The sequence below is a fragment of the Protopterus annectens genome, chromosome 3.part0, assembly GCF_019279795.1.
Source record: "Protopterus annectens isolate FY-2018-M chromosome 3.part0, PAN1.0, whole genome shotgun sequence".
In the NCBI taxonomy this organism is placed as follows: domain Eukaryota; kingdom Metazoa; phylum Chordata; order Ceratodontiformes; family Protopteridae; genus Protopterus; species Protopterus annectens.
This window is the reverse complement of record NC_056731.1, coordinates 1,180,252,103-1,180,269,447: the sequence shown is the minus strand read 5'-3', so window position 1 is coordinate 1,180,269,447 and position 17,345 is coordinate 1,180,252,103. Positions and strand designations below refer to the sequence as shown.

Here is a 17,345-nt window from a genome sequence, read left to right as displayed (position 1 = left end):
TAATCTACAATAGCACTATATCTGTTCAAAATAATATAAATATCACTTATTCCTATTACAAATATTCTCCATATGATAATTCAATTCATGAAGCCCAGATGTTCTGGATTGTCAAGGTATGAGTGGTTATCTGATGGATTTAGGTTTATCCATCAGATTAAGAATGGTTTTCATTCCATGGCTAGTGCGGATTTTAGTTTTGTTAACATTGATTAATTTAAATTTGTTATTTCATAGAAACCTTTTTAGTATGCCTGACCCAAACATTACTTTATTGGTAAACACTCAAAGTACAAAACGGATAATTTCCTTTAAAAGCTCAAACATATACTTTATAGTTATCAGAGGAAAATGTTTAATAGCCACAATAAAACAAAAAATACATAGTCTAAATAACCTAAGATGGATTTAACTTTATTTTCTTTAAATACCAATGGCTTAAACAATCCTAGCAAGATATCAAATCTACTGAAATATTTAAAACTGAACAAAGCACATATTGTCTTCCTTCAAGAAACTCATTTCAAAACAAATGACAATTACAAATGGAATCCTAAGGAATATATAATATTGGCGCAATCCACTTACAAGACAAAGACAAAAGGGGTAACAATTTTATGGAAAACAAACGTGATTAACCAAGAAATCCTTTATAAGTATGAAGATAAAGAAGGCCTTATGGCATTAGTAATAGTTAAATATAATAACAAAATATGGAACCTAGCCAATCTATACTGGTCCAGGCATTGGAACAGGAACTGTTAAAAAACACTTGGATTTCATTTCCAATAATTATAAAGGCAACTTAATATTAGGAGGAGATGTTAACTGTATATTTGATATTTCTGAAACTACAAATAAAAGACCACTGCATACATCTGCTGTATCAAAAGCTTTAAACAAGTGGGTAGAATCATTTCATGTTGTAGATACTTTCAAATTTAAAGAAGATAAATCTTTGTTTTCCCATCAAGATCACAGATTTGGTACCCAAACTAGAATAGATAAAATATTTTCTGCCCATGAATTACACTCTAAAATCATTAATTTCTCAATCACTCCCTGCCCCTTTTCAGACCACAATTCATTGATACTAAGACTTCAGTATGGGTACAAAACATTAATCTTTAACTCCAGAATTCTAGCATATATAACTAAAATTAAAGAGTTCAAACCCTGGTTATTATCTGAATTACAGTTCTTCTTAGATATTAATGACACCATAAGGATAAATAAAATAATGATATGGGACTCATTAAAAGCTCACATTTATGGTAAAACCCTAACTTGGTATAAAAAAATCAGAGAATTGGATTCTGAATTATTAGATCTTCATTCCAGACTTTTGTCAGTAAAAGCTGAAAAAATCAAAATAATTTGGAAATGAAAAAGAAAGTAGAAGTATTAAACAATAAATACAATGAAATTCTAACACATAAAACTAGTTTATCTTTAGAAAAACTAAAAATTAATACCTTGGCCTCTTCTCCCAAATATCTACATAATTTATCCACAAGAATCAAAATACAATCAAAAGCTAATAACATTAAAAGTGTCTTCCATGAAAAGAATGGGAAAAATGTCTTGGATATAGGTGACATTCCTGATGCCTATAGAAATCACTATATGGAATATTTCCAAAAAGAAAATATACATATCAATCAATTAAATCTAGATGAAAAATGTTGTAATATAAAAAAATACCAGAAAAATTAAAACTAGATCTGCAAGCACCCATATCCTACAAAGAAATTACAGATACAATAAGAGAGGGTAAAAATAATAAAGCCCCATGTATAGATGGCATAATTATGGAAATATATAAACTTTTTCCTTCAAAGATACTATCCTTCTTCCATAAAACTCTATTAGAAATTCAGTCACAAGCTTTCATACCACCCTCTTGGAGATATTCCTTAATCACACCATTCATAAAGGAAAACAAATCCCCAAACCTCTGTACCTCCTATAGACCTATATCATAATTAAATAATGACTATAAGATATTTATGACAATATTAACTAACAGAATGAAAAATACCACTATCCAAAACAATAAATGATCAAACTGGATGTATATATCATAGACACAGACATGACAATATTAAAGGGATAATTTCTCTTATAGATTATGTTAATAAAGAAAATTAAAAAAACTCATAATTGGCTTAGCTATAGAGAAAGCCTTTGATTCCCTAAATTGGGACTATTTATTCAAAATCCTAATGCTTTTTGAATTTCCTGCATCCTTTGTTCATCTCTTAAAGAATATATATATATATATATATATATATATATATATATATATAGATAAAATTTATCGTATGTCAAGTTAGGTCTTTTACCTCTGAATCTATACATATAACAAAAGGCACTAAAAAAGGATGTCCCATGTCACAGATTCTATTTGCTCTGGCTATTGAAATATTGGCAGATTCAATTCGTAACAATATAAAAATCAAAGGAATAGATGTTTATGAACAGTGCAGTTCTAAAGTAATGCCATTTGCTGATGAAGTCTTACTAACAATATCTAATACAAAAGAGACATTAGAAGAATTATATATATTAATTGACAAATTTCATATAACTTCAGGACTCCATTTCAATAAATCAAAATCAAAATGTTTATTTTTAAATAAAAAAAAGAACTGCAGACTAAGGGGGAATGAAACAAGAATCTACCTTAAAATGTCCAGGAATTGAGTTATGCAAATATAATAATGAATTAGTCTCAAAAAACTACAATAATATAATCAACACAATTAAAATCTCTGTGGAAAAATGGAACAAAATAATATTAACATTTGAAGATAGACTACAGTTAATAAAAATTATTTTACTGCCCTAGATCTTATATATAGCCTTGGCAATACAACTGTTATCAGAAAGGAATATACTTAAATAAATAAATTAATGCCTAATAAAATTTTTATGGTTTCCCAAAAGAAACAAAATAGGTTTAATACATCATCTCAGACCATGGAAATAAGGAGGATTCAACTTTCCTGATATAGAAACATATATAAAAGCATCAACATCTAAAACAATCTCAGATTAGATAAGTCCAAATTACTCTGCAAATTGGAAAGAATTATTAACTATAATAACAATAAATTAATTTGATTTACAAAAAAAATTCAAATAGATAAAAACAATTTGCCATGGCACATATGTATTAGTATGCAATATAACATAACGAAACCCACTAAAACTCGTATGATTAATTATTACATTGACTTATTTAGGAAAATTATTAATATAGATTTAAAAATCTGGTTTGATCTTTTAACACCATTTATAGTCACAAAGTACTTTCCACATAAAATATATAGAGAAATTATTAATTCCTGGGAACAGAAAGGATTTGTTTATTGGCTCCAATGTAGCAAAGAACTAAATGTTTTAGATATGCAAATAATAAAAACAACATACAAAATTCCACAACAGGACTGGCTAACTTTACAGAGTATTCTGTCATATTCACAAGATTTAAGTAGAGTAATTAACAATTCTTCATTTAAAGAAATACCTAAATTTATGAAATGCATATATGAAATCATATATAATGACTTTGACATAGAAAACAGTATTTCAAAATTTTACAAAATATTGATAAACTATAAAACAACACCCAAAAACCTCATACTGGAAATATATAACAAAAGGACACTCAATACAGTTAACTGAAGATATTAAAACAAATATCTTATTACTGATAAAATATTCGTCCTTTACACAATACTGGAAAGTTTTTAATTGGAAATGCTTGCACAGAGCATTCTTAACCCTAGACAGAATTAGTAAAATTAGTTTTTCCATAAAAGGAATATGTTGGAGATGTGAGCAAGTACACAGTGCAGATTGGAACCATATTTTCTTTGATTGTGTTAAAATTAAGCCATTTTGGAATGGTATTAATAACGTTCTACAAGCTTTATTTAATGAATCATTGTATTTAACTAAAGCTCTTGCATTATTAAATGTGAATGAAGGTCCTCATTTGAATAGGTCAAACATGTATCTAGTACGTACTATACTTACAATTTCAAGGAAGCGTATAACAAGAAGATGGAATACAAACACAATACCAACTTTGGAAGCCTTCTACAGCCTACTGAAAAGCACAGCATTATTGGAAATTAAAATTAAAGAACTAAGAATTTATCCAAAGCCATTTATCAACAACCCTTGGGGGAAAGTCTTATCATTGATTGACACTATACAATAATTGATCAGACACTCTGATAATGGATTGGACATACTTATAAAGTAACTGTATACATTAAGATCTGTTATAGTGTCAGGCTAATGTAAATAGTGTACATAGTTATTTAAGATGTTATGTGTAAATACTATGGAATTCATTCAAATGTATTTGAAAAATAAAAAAAAATTTGAGAAAAAAAATAGCACTCGCCAGGAAAATACACAGGAACCCTGACTAAGCAGAGTGCAGGCAGTTTTAGCCTTATGTATATTTACAAATTCAGATGGTTGAGAGATATTGCATAATTTGTGACCTGAAGGCATGGCAGTTAGTAATGCTGCTACCTTTCTGCCTCCTTCAGTCTCCAAGCTATTCACACAGTTGTAGAGAAGTATTAAAATCCCCACACTGATTAAAATGAGTGTAGGGTTATCTGTAAGGAATTTGCAGGATGACCTTAGTGGATGGGTTAGACCCTACCACTGTATTATGAGTGATTGGAGTTAGGGGTGGTCATTTGTTTGGACAATAAATAACTGAATGGGTGATCGTGTTGTGGAGGATGATAGCTTGGTGCAGAATTCTAGCAACTTATTGTGTTTTAACAAGGTGAAGTGATGAATTTAGTAGTAATGGCTGGGAGTGAAACTGGAAATTCACTGGTGTACCTGCTTTTCTGACATTGAGGGATGCAGATTGATAAGAGCAATAAAATCAGGACAGGATAAGGAAACAATACATATCTAGTAAGCATTCCAATCAATATACAGAAGACAGAATGCTACATAGCAGTCATCAATCTAAGCATATATAGCAGTCACCAATCTTACAAGTACAAATCTCTCTGTCCGTCTTTCTCTATATATAAAATGCATTGTAAATCAACAAAATTCACGGAAACAGTGCCCTAAAAGATTTTGGAATTCTATTAATAGTTAACTTTTTTTAAGTCACAGACCCCCAACACCTTCCCAGACAATACCTGCACTGATACAGCAATCAGATTCTGCACCACTTCAAAAGCAAAACCTAAAATTACTGACCACAATGCCAGCATTCACATGCCTACCCGTGTAACTTCACTCGATCACCATTTGCTCAACCATCCCTTCTTTGACCTTAGAAACAAGAGCTGCCACAGTAATCTGCAGACATCTACAGAAAGTAAAAACTGTGACAGATCTTTTGGTATTTTTGTATATTACCATAGGTAATCTGATGAGTTTAGGTTTTTAGAGTAACTGAATGCATTAACTTGCAAAGATTCTTTAGAGCAAAAAGGTCAGAGTTGTTGCTGGAAGTTTTACTGTATTTTTGAATGGTATATTGCACTTAATTTTATTATACTTTCTCGTGGGTGAAAATAAAGCAGTATTCTGTGATATCATTCTGAATGTTGATGATAGCTTCTGTTTATAACACCATAACAATGATATTTTCTTTTGATTAAGGAATAACCCTTGTTTAAAAATACATTTTAAATTATGTACTACCAGTTGAATGCTGTGAATATCCTCTTTGTACTGCTTAATGTTTGTATCTCTTGCCTTTAGGTCATCAAAAACAAACTTAATCCTGTCTGGAGGCCCTTTAAAATATCTCTTCAAGCTTTGTGCGGTGGAGATTTATTTAAGCCAATCAAGGTATTGTTTGCACCATTTCATAAAAGTTTGCAGCATAAAGATTACTTTTCATATGTTTCAATTATAAAAATATGTACCCTTGAGAGATAGAAAAATAGTAATACAATTAAATTTGTTGACCACATTAAGCTAATTATTAAGGTTACACAAATGTGTTTTATATATACATTCTGTTTAGTGACTGTCTTCATTAGTCATAGATATTGGCATACAGGGGTGCCTTCTGTGCGGAGTCTGCATGTCCTCCCTGTGGTCGCGTGGGTTTCCTCCGGGTTCTCCAGTTTCCTCGCACATCCCAAAGACATGCTGTAGGTGGATTGGACACTCTAAATTGGCCCTAGGTGTGAGTGTGTGCATGTGTGTGCCTTCTGTAGAAGGTTGGGCGCCGGGCTGGCAACTCGACACTGTAAAACTCCACTGCCAATCATGAGCGGACAGGTGATCCACTGTGGCGACCCTTAACCAGGAAAAGCCGAAAGAAGAAGAAGAAGAAGATTGGCATATGGTATTCAGATAAGTAGCATTTGTATAGAGGGAGAAGATAAAACATGTATTTCTCTCACTGTTTGTTTTATCATGCATTATCTCTGTTATCCTGCAAAAAGGAGAAAAAAATATTTGTTCAATTTCTCAAAAGTCATATCTGACCAAGGTACTAGGATGAATGAGTAAAGTATTGAGCATTTTTATTTATTTATTTATTTATTTTTAGTTATTTATAAATTTGTTTGTTACTGGTATGTTGATTTGCCTGCAGTGTGCAACTTTGTGCCTCTCCTCTCACTGTTGACAGCAATAATTCTGATTCTGTCAACCTCCGTTTGCCTGCTGTGTGTCTTTGAGCTTTTTTAATTAGACAGTGCTCTCAGGTCACCCTAGAAAGGGGACAGTTTTTCCAATGTGCTCACCTCGTTAACAAATAAAACAAAACCAAATAACAATATATAATAACAATTGTTTGAGCCACCAGTGAGCAAACAATAATGTTCTGTAAAGTCTGGTGCTTGTTTATTTATTTTCACACCTTTTGCAAATGTTCTGTGGCAGCAATGTGAAAGAAGACAACAGTCTGACATTTTGTGGTCCTCTTACACTAATAACTGACACTGAGTCTTATTTCATAGCAACTGCAGAAAGTCTTTTCTTTCTCATGAGGGATGGCCTGTGTTTCAGCCTTAACTTGCCCAACAGCAGGGTTGTTCTTTTCAGTACTTGGATACTGCCTTAGAAAAGGGAGACCTGGCTATAGACCAAGGATATACTATGTGTAATCTGTTTTCTAGTCATTCATCAGAAGGCTTATTTATCATAAGCCCAGAACATCTGTACTGTAATAATTAATGTCTTCATCTTCAGTATAGATCTGTATACATCATGCAGGGTAAAATACTTCTCTAAAAATCTCTTTTTATGACTGCAGGGCCAACAGGTGAAAATGAAGTGTATATTTCTTAAGTCTGTAGGTGGTAACACAGAATGAAGTTTACAGTTTTTTTTTTTTTTTTTTTTTTTTAGGTGGGAGGGTGGAGTGGCAACAAAATTTGAGTTGAGAATAAAAAGTTTTAGTTATAATGTTGCTACAGATGTGTAACATCTGATAGCAGTTTTGTTGAGGTGACATTCATGTGTAGCTCATAAGCCTTTTGCTAATCATGAGCTGAAGTTCATAAAACATATCTGACAGGTTGACGTAAACCTTTCATGGTGCTGCTACAATGTAATTTCTGCTGTTATTGGGACTTTTTCTCCATTTGTATAGAATCCACATTCTTGGCATTGTTGGCATCACTTTATTGTGCTTGTGTCCTTTATTGGCCTCCTCTAAAAATATGTCTGTTGATGTGTCTAACATTTCCTAATCTGAAGAGAACCACTAGGTACCAAGTGCAGAAACCTAACCAGCAGGATTATTTCTCAGTACTATTGCATGTTGGATTTGCTAGGGAGAAACATCATGTATATATTCAGTATTTAGAAAGAAGCTAGAACCAAAACTTTAGATACGTGTCATCTTTAGTGCAACATGATAAATGACCTTGCACTTGTCCCCCAGCAGTGTTTTTTTTTTTTTTTTGCTAATTAAGACCTTCAGAAAGGTATGTAGGTTATTACATCATGTGACTTGTATTGCTGGCCTAGTTTTGATGTGATTTTGTACACTCCAGGCATCAACTATAGTGTGCATAATTTACTGTCTTGCACTACTGCCTTCTGGATTTGATCTGCATATGTTTTTTGTTTTGTTTCTTGATCATGGTCCTACAATTTATGATCCTTTTTATTGCGTTTGTATATTGTATATTTTTGTCACTGCACAAAGTTTCTTGCTTATGGCATGATAATGTTAGTAGTGCATTATTCACACTTAGGTTTAATTTCCATGATAAATTTCATGATAAATACTTCCTTAATTGGACATTTTTGTAGAAAAATGTAAATAGTAGTGATGCAAAAAGAAGAGAAAAGTGAGATGTAAAGAGAGTAGTGATATGAACACAGGATAGATGTTTAAAAAGAGGGGAGGCAGAAGGCAAAATTTCAGAACAACTGGGGAAACAGGAGAAGGCGTAATTTGCAGATGATGAAAATATTCGGGAGACAAGTAGGAATTTATAGAAATGTAGCATGCATGAAGAGAAAAAAGAAAAACATAAATAGACAAGATGATGTAGTGAAATGCTAAATGAATAATGAAGTGCATAAATTAAAGAATGAAGTACTTTGTAACAATAAGAGCTGCATTAAAAACAAGACTTGTGTGTGTGTGTGCGTGTGTGTGTGTGTGTGTGTGTGTGTGTGTGTGTGTGTGTGTGTGTGTGTGTGTGTGTGTGTGTGAGGGGTGGATGTATGAATGCATTGTGGCAAAACTTGTAAAAATTACATTATAGGGCTATGAACTGTATTGAAAATATGATAGTGGACTGTACAAAAAAGTCATGCACTGAATAGGGAATGGGATGACAAATGAATCTGTATTTTTGGAGAGATTCAGATAAGCATTGTATAATAAGAAATGAGATACAAAGTGATTTATGAATGATATTCAGAATAATTTAAACGAGTAGACAGTGTTTTGGTTAAATGGAGATAGTTTACTGCTATTTAAATATGTGATGTTATTAGTTTTATTATATTTATTCTGTAAAATGTATTTTCTTTTTGCTTTGTGGATATAATTTGGATATTGTATACACATTAATATTATAAGGTTTGTTTAATAAATATTTTACTCTTTTTGGTAAGTGGCACAGAATCATTAACATCAAGAACACACATTAGTTATTTGACTACAAATTGGGTTATCTTTTCTCTCATACTGTACCACCCCATCAACAAATGAGACGTTTACAGACTTCTCCATGGCAGACCTACTTCATCTTGTAGAAAGTGTATGCAAAATTCCCAACCATCCCTTGCAAATAGACCCAACTGAGAGGGCTGCCACATTGGCTGCTAATTTGTACCAGCACCTAAACAACATGGATTAGTCAGTACCCATCTGCCCTAAATATAATTGTAATTTCAGAAATGAACCTCTCTGTTGCAACTCTCTTATAAATAAATTGTATATCAAAAGAAGGAAAATAATGAAAAGTTCAAGAAATCTTAATCCCCCTACCTCAAGATCAAACTGAAACATGATAGCAAGAATTGTAAAGCAGAATATTAGCATAAGGTTGCTACAGATACCAAATCAGATTACAAAACTTTCTATAGCTATGTCAGAAAATTAAGGAATAATGTCCACTGAGCTCATCCATAGTAGTATCACACACTTTGATCCCAAGGATATAGTCAGTATGTTAGCAAATTTAGTACTAACTTTATCCTGCCATTGCTTTAGATTCCCCCTGAAATCACCTTGAAGCAAGTCTTAGAATCCCTGTCAAAACCTAAAAATACTACTACTTTGGAGCCAGACAACATACCAAGTTGTATTCTCATCAATGCAAAGTATGCACTTATCTGATCCTCTACCTAATCTTTTCAACCTCAGCCTGTCTCTGGGGTTTGTGCCTGATGCTTGAAGAACAGCCATCTGACTCCACCCACACAAGAGTGGCCCCTCTTCAGACCCATCTAATTATAGGTCTGTCAGCCTTCCTAACCTTATGTGCAAAACCATGTAATGTATTATAGCAGACCTCTTTTATGCAGTCATAAACAATTTAACTGTACTAGAGCCCACTCAGTTTGGTTTTGTGAAGAGCAGATCCTGCCGCCTGAACTTGGTAAGCTTCTTTGAAAAGGTTGCAGAGACTCTGGACAATGGTCACTCTGTGCACACTGTTTATCTTGACCCAGCCAAGGCTTTGATACTGTTTCCCATGCTTTATTGAAAAAAATTAGACTAACAATATAAGCTCATCCATTGTCTGCTGGATTTCAAATTGGCTGTCCAGCAGATCCCACATTGTGAAAATTGCTGGTAAACTCTCTGAATGTATAATTGCAATGAGTGGGGTTCCACATGGATCCATGTTAGATTTTTTTTTTTTGTAGACATCCAGGTTAACATCCCAGAAGTGGGATTGACTAAATTTACTAATGACTGCAAGTTGGGTACTGTTATCAGCTGATCCATTGGTACTAAATAACTCCAGCAAAGGCTGGAATATGCACATGACTGGTGCACTGAACATGTTCTAAAGTTAAATGCGAAATGTACAGCCTAGTAACATTCAGCAAAAAAGCTGCTCCCACATCATATATTATAAATGGTACTCCTCTTCAGGCAGAGATGGTCATAAGAGACCTGTGGACAGTTGTCTCTCATTCAGTCATCAATTTTCCAACATAATCATGAAATCCATCTATTTGGCCAAGTTAATTACCAAGGTAATATCTGCAAGAGCTATAGAAGTCACCCTACTCCTGTAATCTTCCCTTATCAAATGCATCATTGAATACAGTGCTCCACCTGGTATGTAACAAATGCAAGCCTACTTCTCATCTGGAAAGGCCCCATATATTTCTAATGAAAAAAATGAAAGGTCTTGAATCTTTCAACGTTCCTGAAGGAATAGAGCAACTATTCTTATACTCAGTAGCCTACCAGCTGTTCCAGTGTGACCTATGTCTACCTTTTTGAGTCATGGAAAACCCAGTCCTATTTGACCTCCTGTTACTTTGCAAAACCAATGCCTTTATAAATACCTGTACTAGGGATCTAAATCTACTTCATAGAAGACTCACTATAGGGATAGGTACCTAACACAGCATATTCCTATCCTGTGGAATAAGTTGATACGACAGGTCAAACAAAGTACTACTTTAGCTATCATTAAGTCTAGTCTTGATGACTGGATAGATGTACACAAATTTACATCAGGTTTATCCTGTTAGGACCTGCTTGATTTGGGAGATAAATGTTATTATGTGCTAAACAAGAACTTCAAAGTTTGTCTGTTTAAAGGCCCCATGATCACTTGCCAAGTATTATTCCTGTGTTCCTCTGCTTAACTACTACTGTTACCCCAGGCAGCTGGAACTTCAGATTTAGCATCTGATTGGAAGAGCAGCACACCACCATGATGCTGCACTGTAGAGTAAATACTGATACATGAATCCAGCATACTTCTCAACTGTACAGATTTTCACAGAATGTCCAGATTTTTGCCTCATATATTTGGCCTGTTACTTATAAAGTTGTGGTTTTGTGGCAAATCATTGCCAAATCTTTGAAGACTGAAGTCAGAAAATAATGAAAGACATTTGAGATTCAGACTTCATACCCTTCAGAAAATTCATGTTAATGCAAAACCTGTTATTTTGTTAGCTTTCTAAGTTTGAAATAGCAATATTTAAAAATTGTCCCGATTTTTGGGCCTTTTGTTCCACCCTTACTAATGGCTTTGTCCAGATTTCTTGCTCTAAGAGGTTGAGAGCTATGGAATCCAGACACCTGGTGTGGGAATAGAACCCACAGCCTTATGATCTTCTTAGCATCAAATGCAAGAGTACAGCCTACTGCACCACTGACAAAGAAAGACATAAACATCTTTTTCATGTTTAACAAACAACAATGAAAAACTTTAAATACATATAGATATTTTACAAAACTAGTTGAATTTCAGTTTTTAATTATTTGATATTTTTGCTGATAATAAACAACATAAATAATTCATTTTTCACATTTCCTAACACACTAATTTATTTATTTATTTACACTTTGCTGACCGGTTAATCACACTAGGCCAGTGTACTGTTTTCAGGGGAGACCCAAGGGTGGTGTTCATACTGACTAGGATAAATTTGGCCATGGCACTGGTGACTTCCCTTACTCTTTTTTTCAGTAAGTGTCATGGGATATGTTACCTTTGCCTGAGATACCACCAACTCAGGGAGATAATTGGCTTTGCCTCTCTTCACCACTTTACTAATATATGCTAACTCTATTTTTGCCCCTGCCCCCTAATCACAACCATACACCTTATCTTAGAAAACTCTGTTCTGTAACACTGCCACTGCTCAAGACACTCAGACACACATCACATACATACATCAGCACAGGCACACACACACACACACACACACACACACACACACACACACACACACACACACACACACACACACACCTCTCAAGCTATCCTCTTGTCTATCTATTCCTTACTGTAACCCTAATCTAAAAACACTCATGCACACACACACTTAATGCTGAAACAGACTTTCAGTATATCTGAAAGCTTTAGCAGTAAAATCCCCAACCCACACTTACCTTACACAAACACGTGTGTATTAATACATATATATATATATATATATATATATATATATATATATATATATATATATGTATATATAGTTACAGATGTACAACTCCCCCACACACTCTCACATATCTTTTTATTTTTCTGGATACAGCATACTATATGCACGCATGCACTCACAAACACACACATACGCAAGCACACAATATACTTTTATTGTATTTTATTTTGCTGTTATATGGAAAATCTATTTAGGCATGATAACTCATTTTCAGCAGTGGCCTGGAAAGAAAAGCTCCATAGTTACAAAAAATGAAGATACAGTAATAGCACTATAGCTACAGTGATATAACAGAAGATGATACAGTAATAACATTTGAAATATAAAGATAATTCATACCATAATTACAGTTTTGAGTAGTACATATGCCAATAACAATTTGAATGAAAAGAAATTCCTTAAGCTTAAAAAAGCAGCTGTGTCAGAATAAAGCGATTGAAACTATGGATTAATTTATGGACCTGGGTATGTGGTAGGTCCAGCTTTGAGATTTTCTGATCACATCAACCAAATAGTTAATGATAGATCTGATGTTGTCAGTCTTCTTTATTCTTGACATGTAGGTGTGGTTGAGAATATCGGAATCAACTCAGCCATTAGTACATCCCCCGAGAACCAAAAACTCTTAAGCTTACGTCCTATCCAGAATGCTCCTCTCCAGTTTACCTCAGATCTTGTTTGCCACTTTCCTGTGACAGACATGCAGCCAGCTAGCTCTCGAGCCAAGTGTTATATTTTCTTATTTCTCTGGCCCTTTGTATTGTTGTAGTTTTCTTCTTCCTTATTACAGTCATTGTGATATATTTTTTTCTGTAGCCTACCTTTTTTCAATCACTATTTGCCCTTTCTCTCTTACACTTTGGTGTACTCTGTGCTACCATTGGTGGTAGTCTTTCGTTTCTCCTGTTTTCACCTTACAAACAAACAAAAAAATTTTAGTGGTAGTGTATGGTTTCTTTCTACACTTTGCTGTAGTCTTTCCTACCATTGCTGGTACCTATCTGAACCTTCAGGTATTCCTTTCTACCATTGTTGGTAGCCCCCTTTCCTCCCTTTCTATCTAATTGATATAGTTTTGAAGTGTGTTAGTGCGTGTGTGTGTGTGTGTGTGTGTGTGTGTGTGTGTGTGTGTGTGTGTGTGTGTGTTTATTGGTGTAAAGTCATGGCTGACAAAGGGAAAGGTACCTCCGGTTTTAAAAAATGTCTGGAGTGTAATTTTAAACTGCCCAATTCTAATGGGCACTCTCTCTGCATTTACTGCCTGTGCCCAATGCACTTATAAGAAGATTGTTCCATTTGCCATGGTTTCAGTCACCAGGTCCTGGTGGAAAGGAAAAATAAGCTGTTGTTGAAGGGGATAATTAAATCTGCCTTTGAGGAGGCCATCTCTGGTCATAGTAGCAAAAGTAAAACAGATGCTTCTTCCCCTTTCTCATCTTCTTCATCATCTAAAATTGACAAACCAAAAAAGAGGAGTCAGTCGTTGCCACCTTCTCCCTCTGCACCGACAATCAAAAGACTTAAACCTTCAGTTCCCTCTACCAGTGCAGAACTGACATTTACTTTAAAGGATACCTTGATGCCAACCTTGGTACCAAAACTGGCTCCTGCATCGGTGCAGAAATTGTCAGCGCAGACTGAAGACCAGACCATGATACCGATAGTCTCAGTGCCATCTCCTGTTTTGGCACCAGTATCTTTGATGCCATCGGAAAACACTGAATTCTCCTTGCTTGATTGACCTAGGACCAGATACTCCCCATCCATAGATCCTTTTACAGGTCAGTTACTTGGCCCCTTTTTGGAATGCCCAAAATCCCCTTCAACCCAGTCAACTCGTTCCACCAACAGTCTGACAGAACTGGATGTGTTGAGGTTGGTGGATCAGCTCCTTGTGGCTAGGGGACTCTTAGGCATATCCTTGGTTCCATCCCCTCCCAGTGCCGGAACCATGTCTTCTTCGACCCCACCTAGTATTCCTCCTCTGACCTCTTCTGAAGCATCAGTGATCCTGGCTCTGAGTTTCCTGGTGCCAGCTGTTTTGGTTCTGACATGATCTTCATCTCCAGTTCTGATTTCTACCCTGAGATCTTTGGCTCTGTCAGATCCAGAGAACTCTAGGGTTAGTGGCTATGCTGTCATTTCCATGGGGCTGGGCTTGACTCTGGTGTTTTGGAGCCGTCTCTGCACCTCAGGGCATTGGCACACATTATCTCTCTACCCTGGCTTCAGCTTCAGAGGCAGTTTGTTCGGAGCGGAGAGTGACCAAGGTTCCAAGCAGTCTCTTAATTCCAGGCTCCTTTCCCTCTTCAGGAGGACCACCTTTCCAGGCCATGGAGAAGGCTCTGTCCACTGTGGACATACAGTCAGTTCCTCCCCTGTTGGAGCAGTTCCCTGATCCTTCCCTTCATCCAGAGATACAACCAATCCCAACACCTGGACAGCGAGCACTGAAACCACAGGAGTCACCTATTCAGGGTTTGTCCTCTTCTGATACCTCCCCAGATTGTCCCACTGAGGAGGTTCCTTAGAAGAGGAAGTGTAAGAGGAAACACCTGAATTCCTTGGAAGAATCCATCAGAGAGGACACTGATTTTGATGAAGGGGATGGTTCCCCACGGTCATCCCCTGGAAGATGTCTCCTTTGGAGACATCCTTGAGATCCTTAAACAGAGTGGATGTCCCAAAAGCCCTCTTCAGAGGAGTCAGTGTATCTGCAGGCTTTTGATGCTCGGCCAGCTACCTCTTGAGTAACTCCTCCTGCTGACAAGCTCATTAAGTTGATCTTGCAGCGGGTATGGAAGGCTCTTGACACCATAGAACCCATCCCATCCCCAAGAGGTAATACAAGATTCTAACTGCACCCGAGCACCATCAGTTTTGGGCAAAGGGATTGCTGGTAGATGCCATGGTGGTAGCCGTGGCCACTAAAAAGGAACTGGCAGAGCAAAGTTCTACTATCCATCCTCCCAGTAGAGAGTCTCAGGTGATGGATAGGTTTGGAAAGCGGGTTTACGCTTCATTAACCTTTGCATTGCAGTCTTTGAACTTTATGGCACACTTCACCAGACTCCAAAGTGATCTGATTAAGGAGTTATCAGATAGCCTGACAGGAGCTGTATTTGATGAAGTCCAAGATAAGGTTGCTTCTCAGATGGCTACTCTTGAGTCCATTTCAAATTCTTCCATGAGGCTCATAGTTCATGCAGCGAAAGGGATGACTAGGACAGTGGAATTGGGCATTGCCATAAGGAGACATGCCTGGATGCACTTGTGCAAATTTGCAGAACCATTTAAGTCTTAATTCGTCAATGCCCCCTTTGACAGATCATCCCTTTTTGGCCCTAAAGTTCGTGAAACATTGTCCAGGTATGAAATGGATGGAAAGACCATTTTTACAGTGGGTATACGTTTTTCTACTCCTTAACTGTCCTTTTCTAGGACCCAGAGGAGCAGGCAAATGTGGTTCAAAAAGTCCCAAGGACCTTTTCAGGACACACATGGCAGTGACTCCTGCAGGAGCAGAAGGGGGAGCTTTAATGGAAGATGCTGTCCACATGGCAGAGGTGGCCCACAAAATCAGGATTCCAGAGACACGTTTTCTGGCAAACCCTACCAGCGCTCCTGAGAGGAGGCCCAATTGCATTCCTCTGAATGCAGTTGGGGGATGCTTATCCTTGCACCAACAAGCCTGGCTTCGGGTAACTTCAGATGTTTGAGTGCAGAGGGTTATAACCAAAAGATACACCATACGCTCCCCCCTATAACTCCCAACAAAATCCCTGATGTTCCACCCAGTCAGGGTGAACCAGCAGTCTTAGAAATCTAAAAACTACTAGAAAAAAAGAGTCATCTAAGAGGTCCCTCCAGACTGGATAGAATCCGATGTTTACTCAGAGTTCTTTTTAGTGCCAAAGAAGATGGGACTAGAAACCAATTTTGGATCTAAGTGTTTTGAACAAGTCAGTTCGACAGACAAAATTCCAGATGGTCAGGCTTCAGTCTATTCTCCCGTTTTTAGGAAAAGTCAATTGGATGTGATCAGTAGATCTACAGGACACATATTACCACATAATAATGGACAAACACTCCAGGAGATGTCTCCACTTCCGGCTCGGGGCCAGTCACTATCAATTCAGAGCTCTGCCCTTTAGTTTCACCACAACCCCCAAGGTGTTCACCAAATGCATGGCAGTAGTAGCAGTCCACTTGAGACTGTGTGGATTCTGGATGTTTCCATACTTAGACGACTGGCTCATTACCGCTCCCACCAGGCATCTTGTAGAACAATTAAGAGATTACATTCTCCAGACTTGTGCCAACCTGGGGATTTCCGTAAATCATGAAAAATCACAACTGACTCCAACACAAACTTTTAGGAGTGTTACTAAATACCAATACGTGCATAGCCTCCCTACCTTATTTGAGGTTGCAAATGATCAAGACCCAAGTGGAAAAATTATCAGAAGCCGAAGAGTAGCTGTGCAACTAGTTCTACAAGCCCTAGGTTTGATGGCGGCAGACATCACGTTAGTTCCCCTGGGAAGATTTCACATGAGAATTCTGCAGTGGCTTCTAGCATCTCAGTGGTCCATTCTGTATCTACTTATGTTATACCAGATTTTGATTACCGACCGTTGCAAGAAAGACTTAGCTTGGTGGATTCAATTAGAGGACATTGTCTTGGGCCACCCCTTTGTCCCATGTCAGCCCCAAGC

General features: G+C 36.4%; 1 protein-coding gene across 1 annotated transcript in view; it reads left to right on the top strand.

Annotated features, from left to right (window-relative positions):
• Positions 1-17,345, top strand: part of CPNE3 (copine 3) — a 1,265,161-nt gene that overhangs the window by 519,839 nt on the left and 727,977 nt on the right. The window contains exon 8 of the mRNA XM_044065780.1: positions 5,764-5,853. Within this exon, the coding sequence (XP_043921715.1) occupies positions 5,764-5,853 (90 nt within the window). The remainder of the gene's footprint in view (positions 1-5,763; positions 5,854-17,345) is intronic.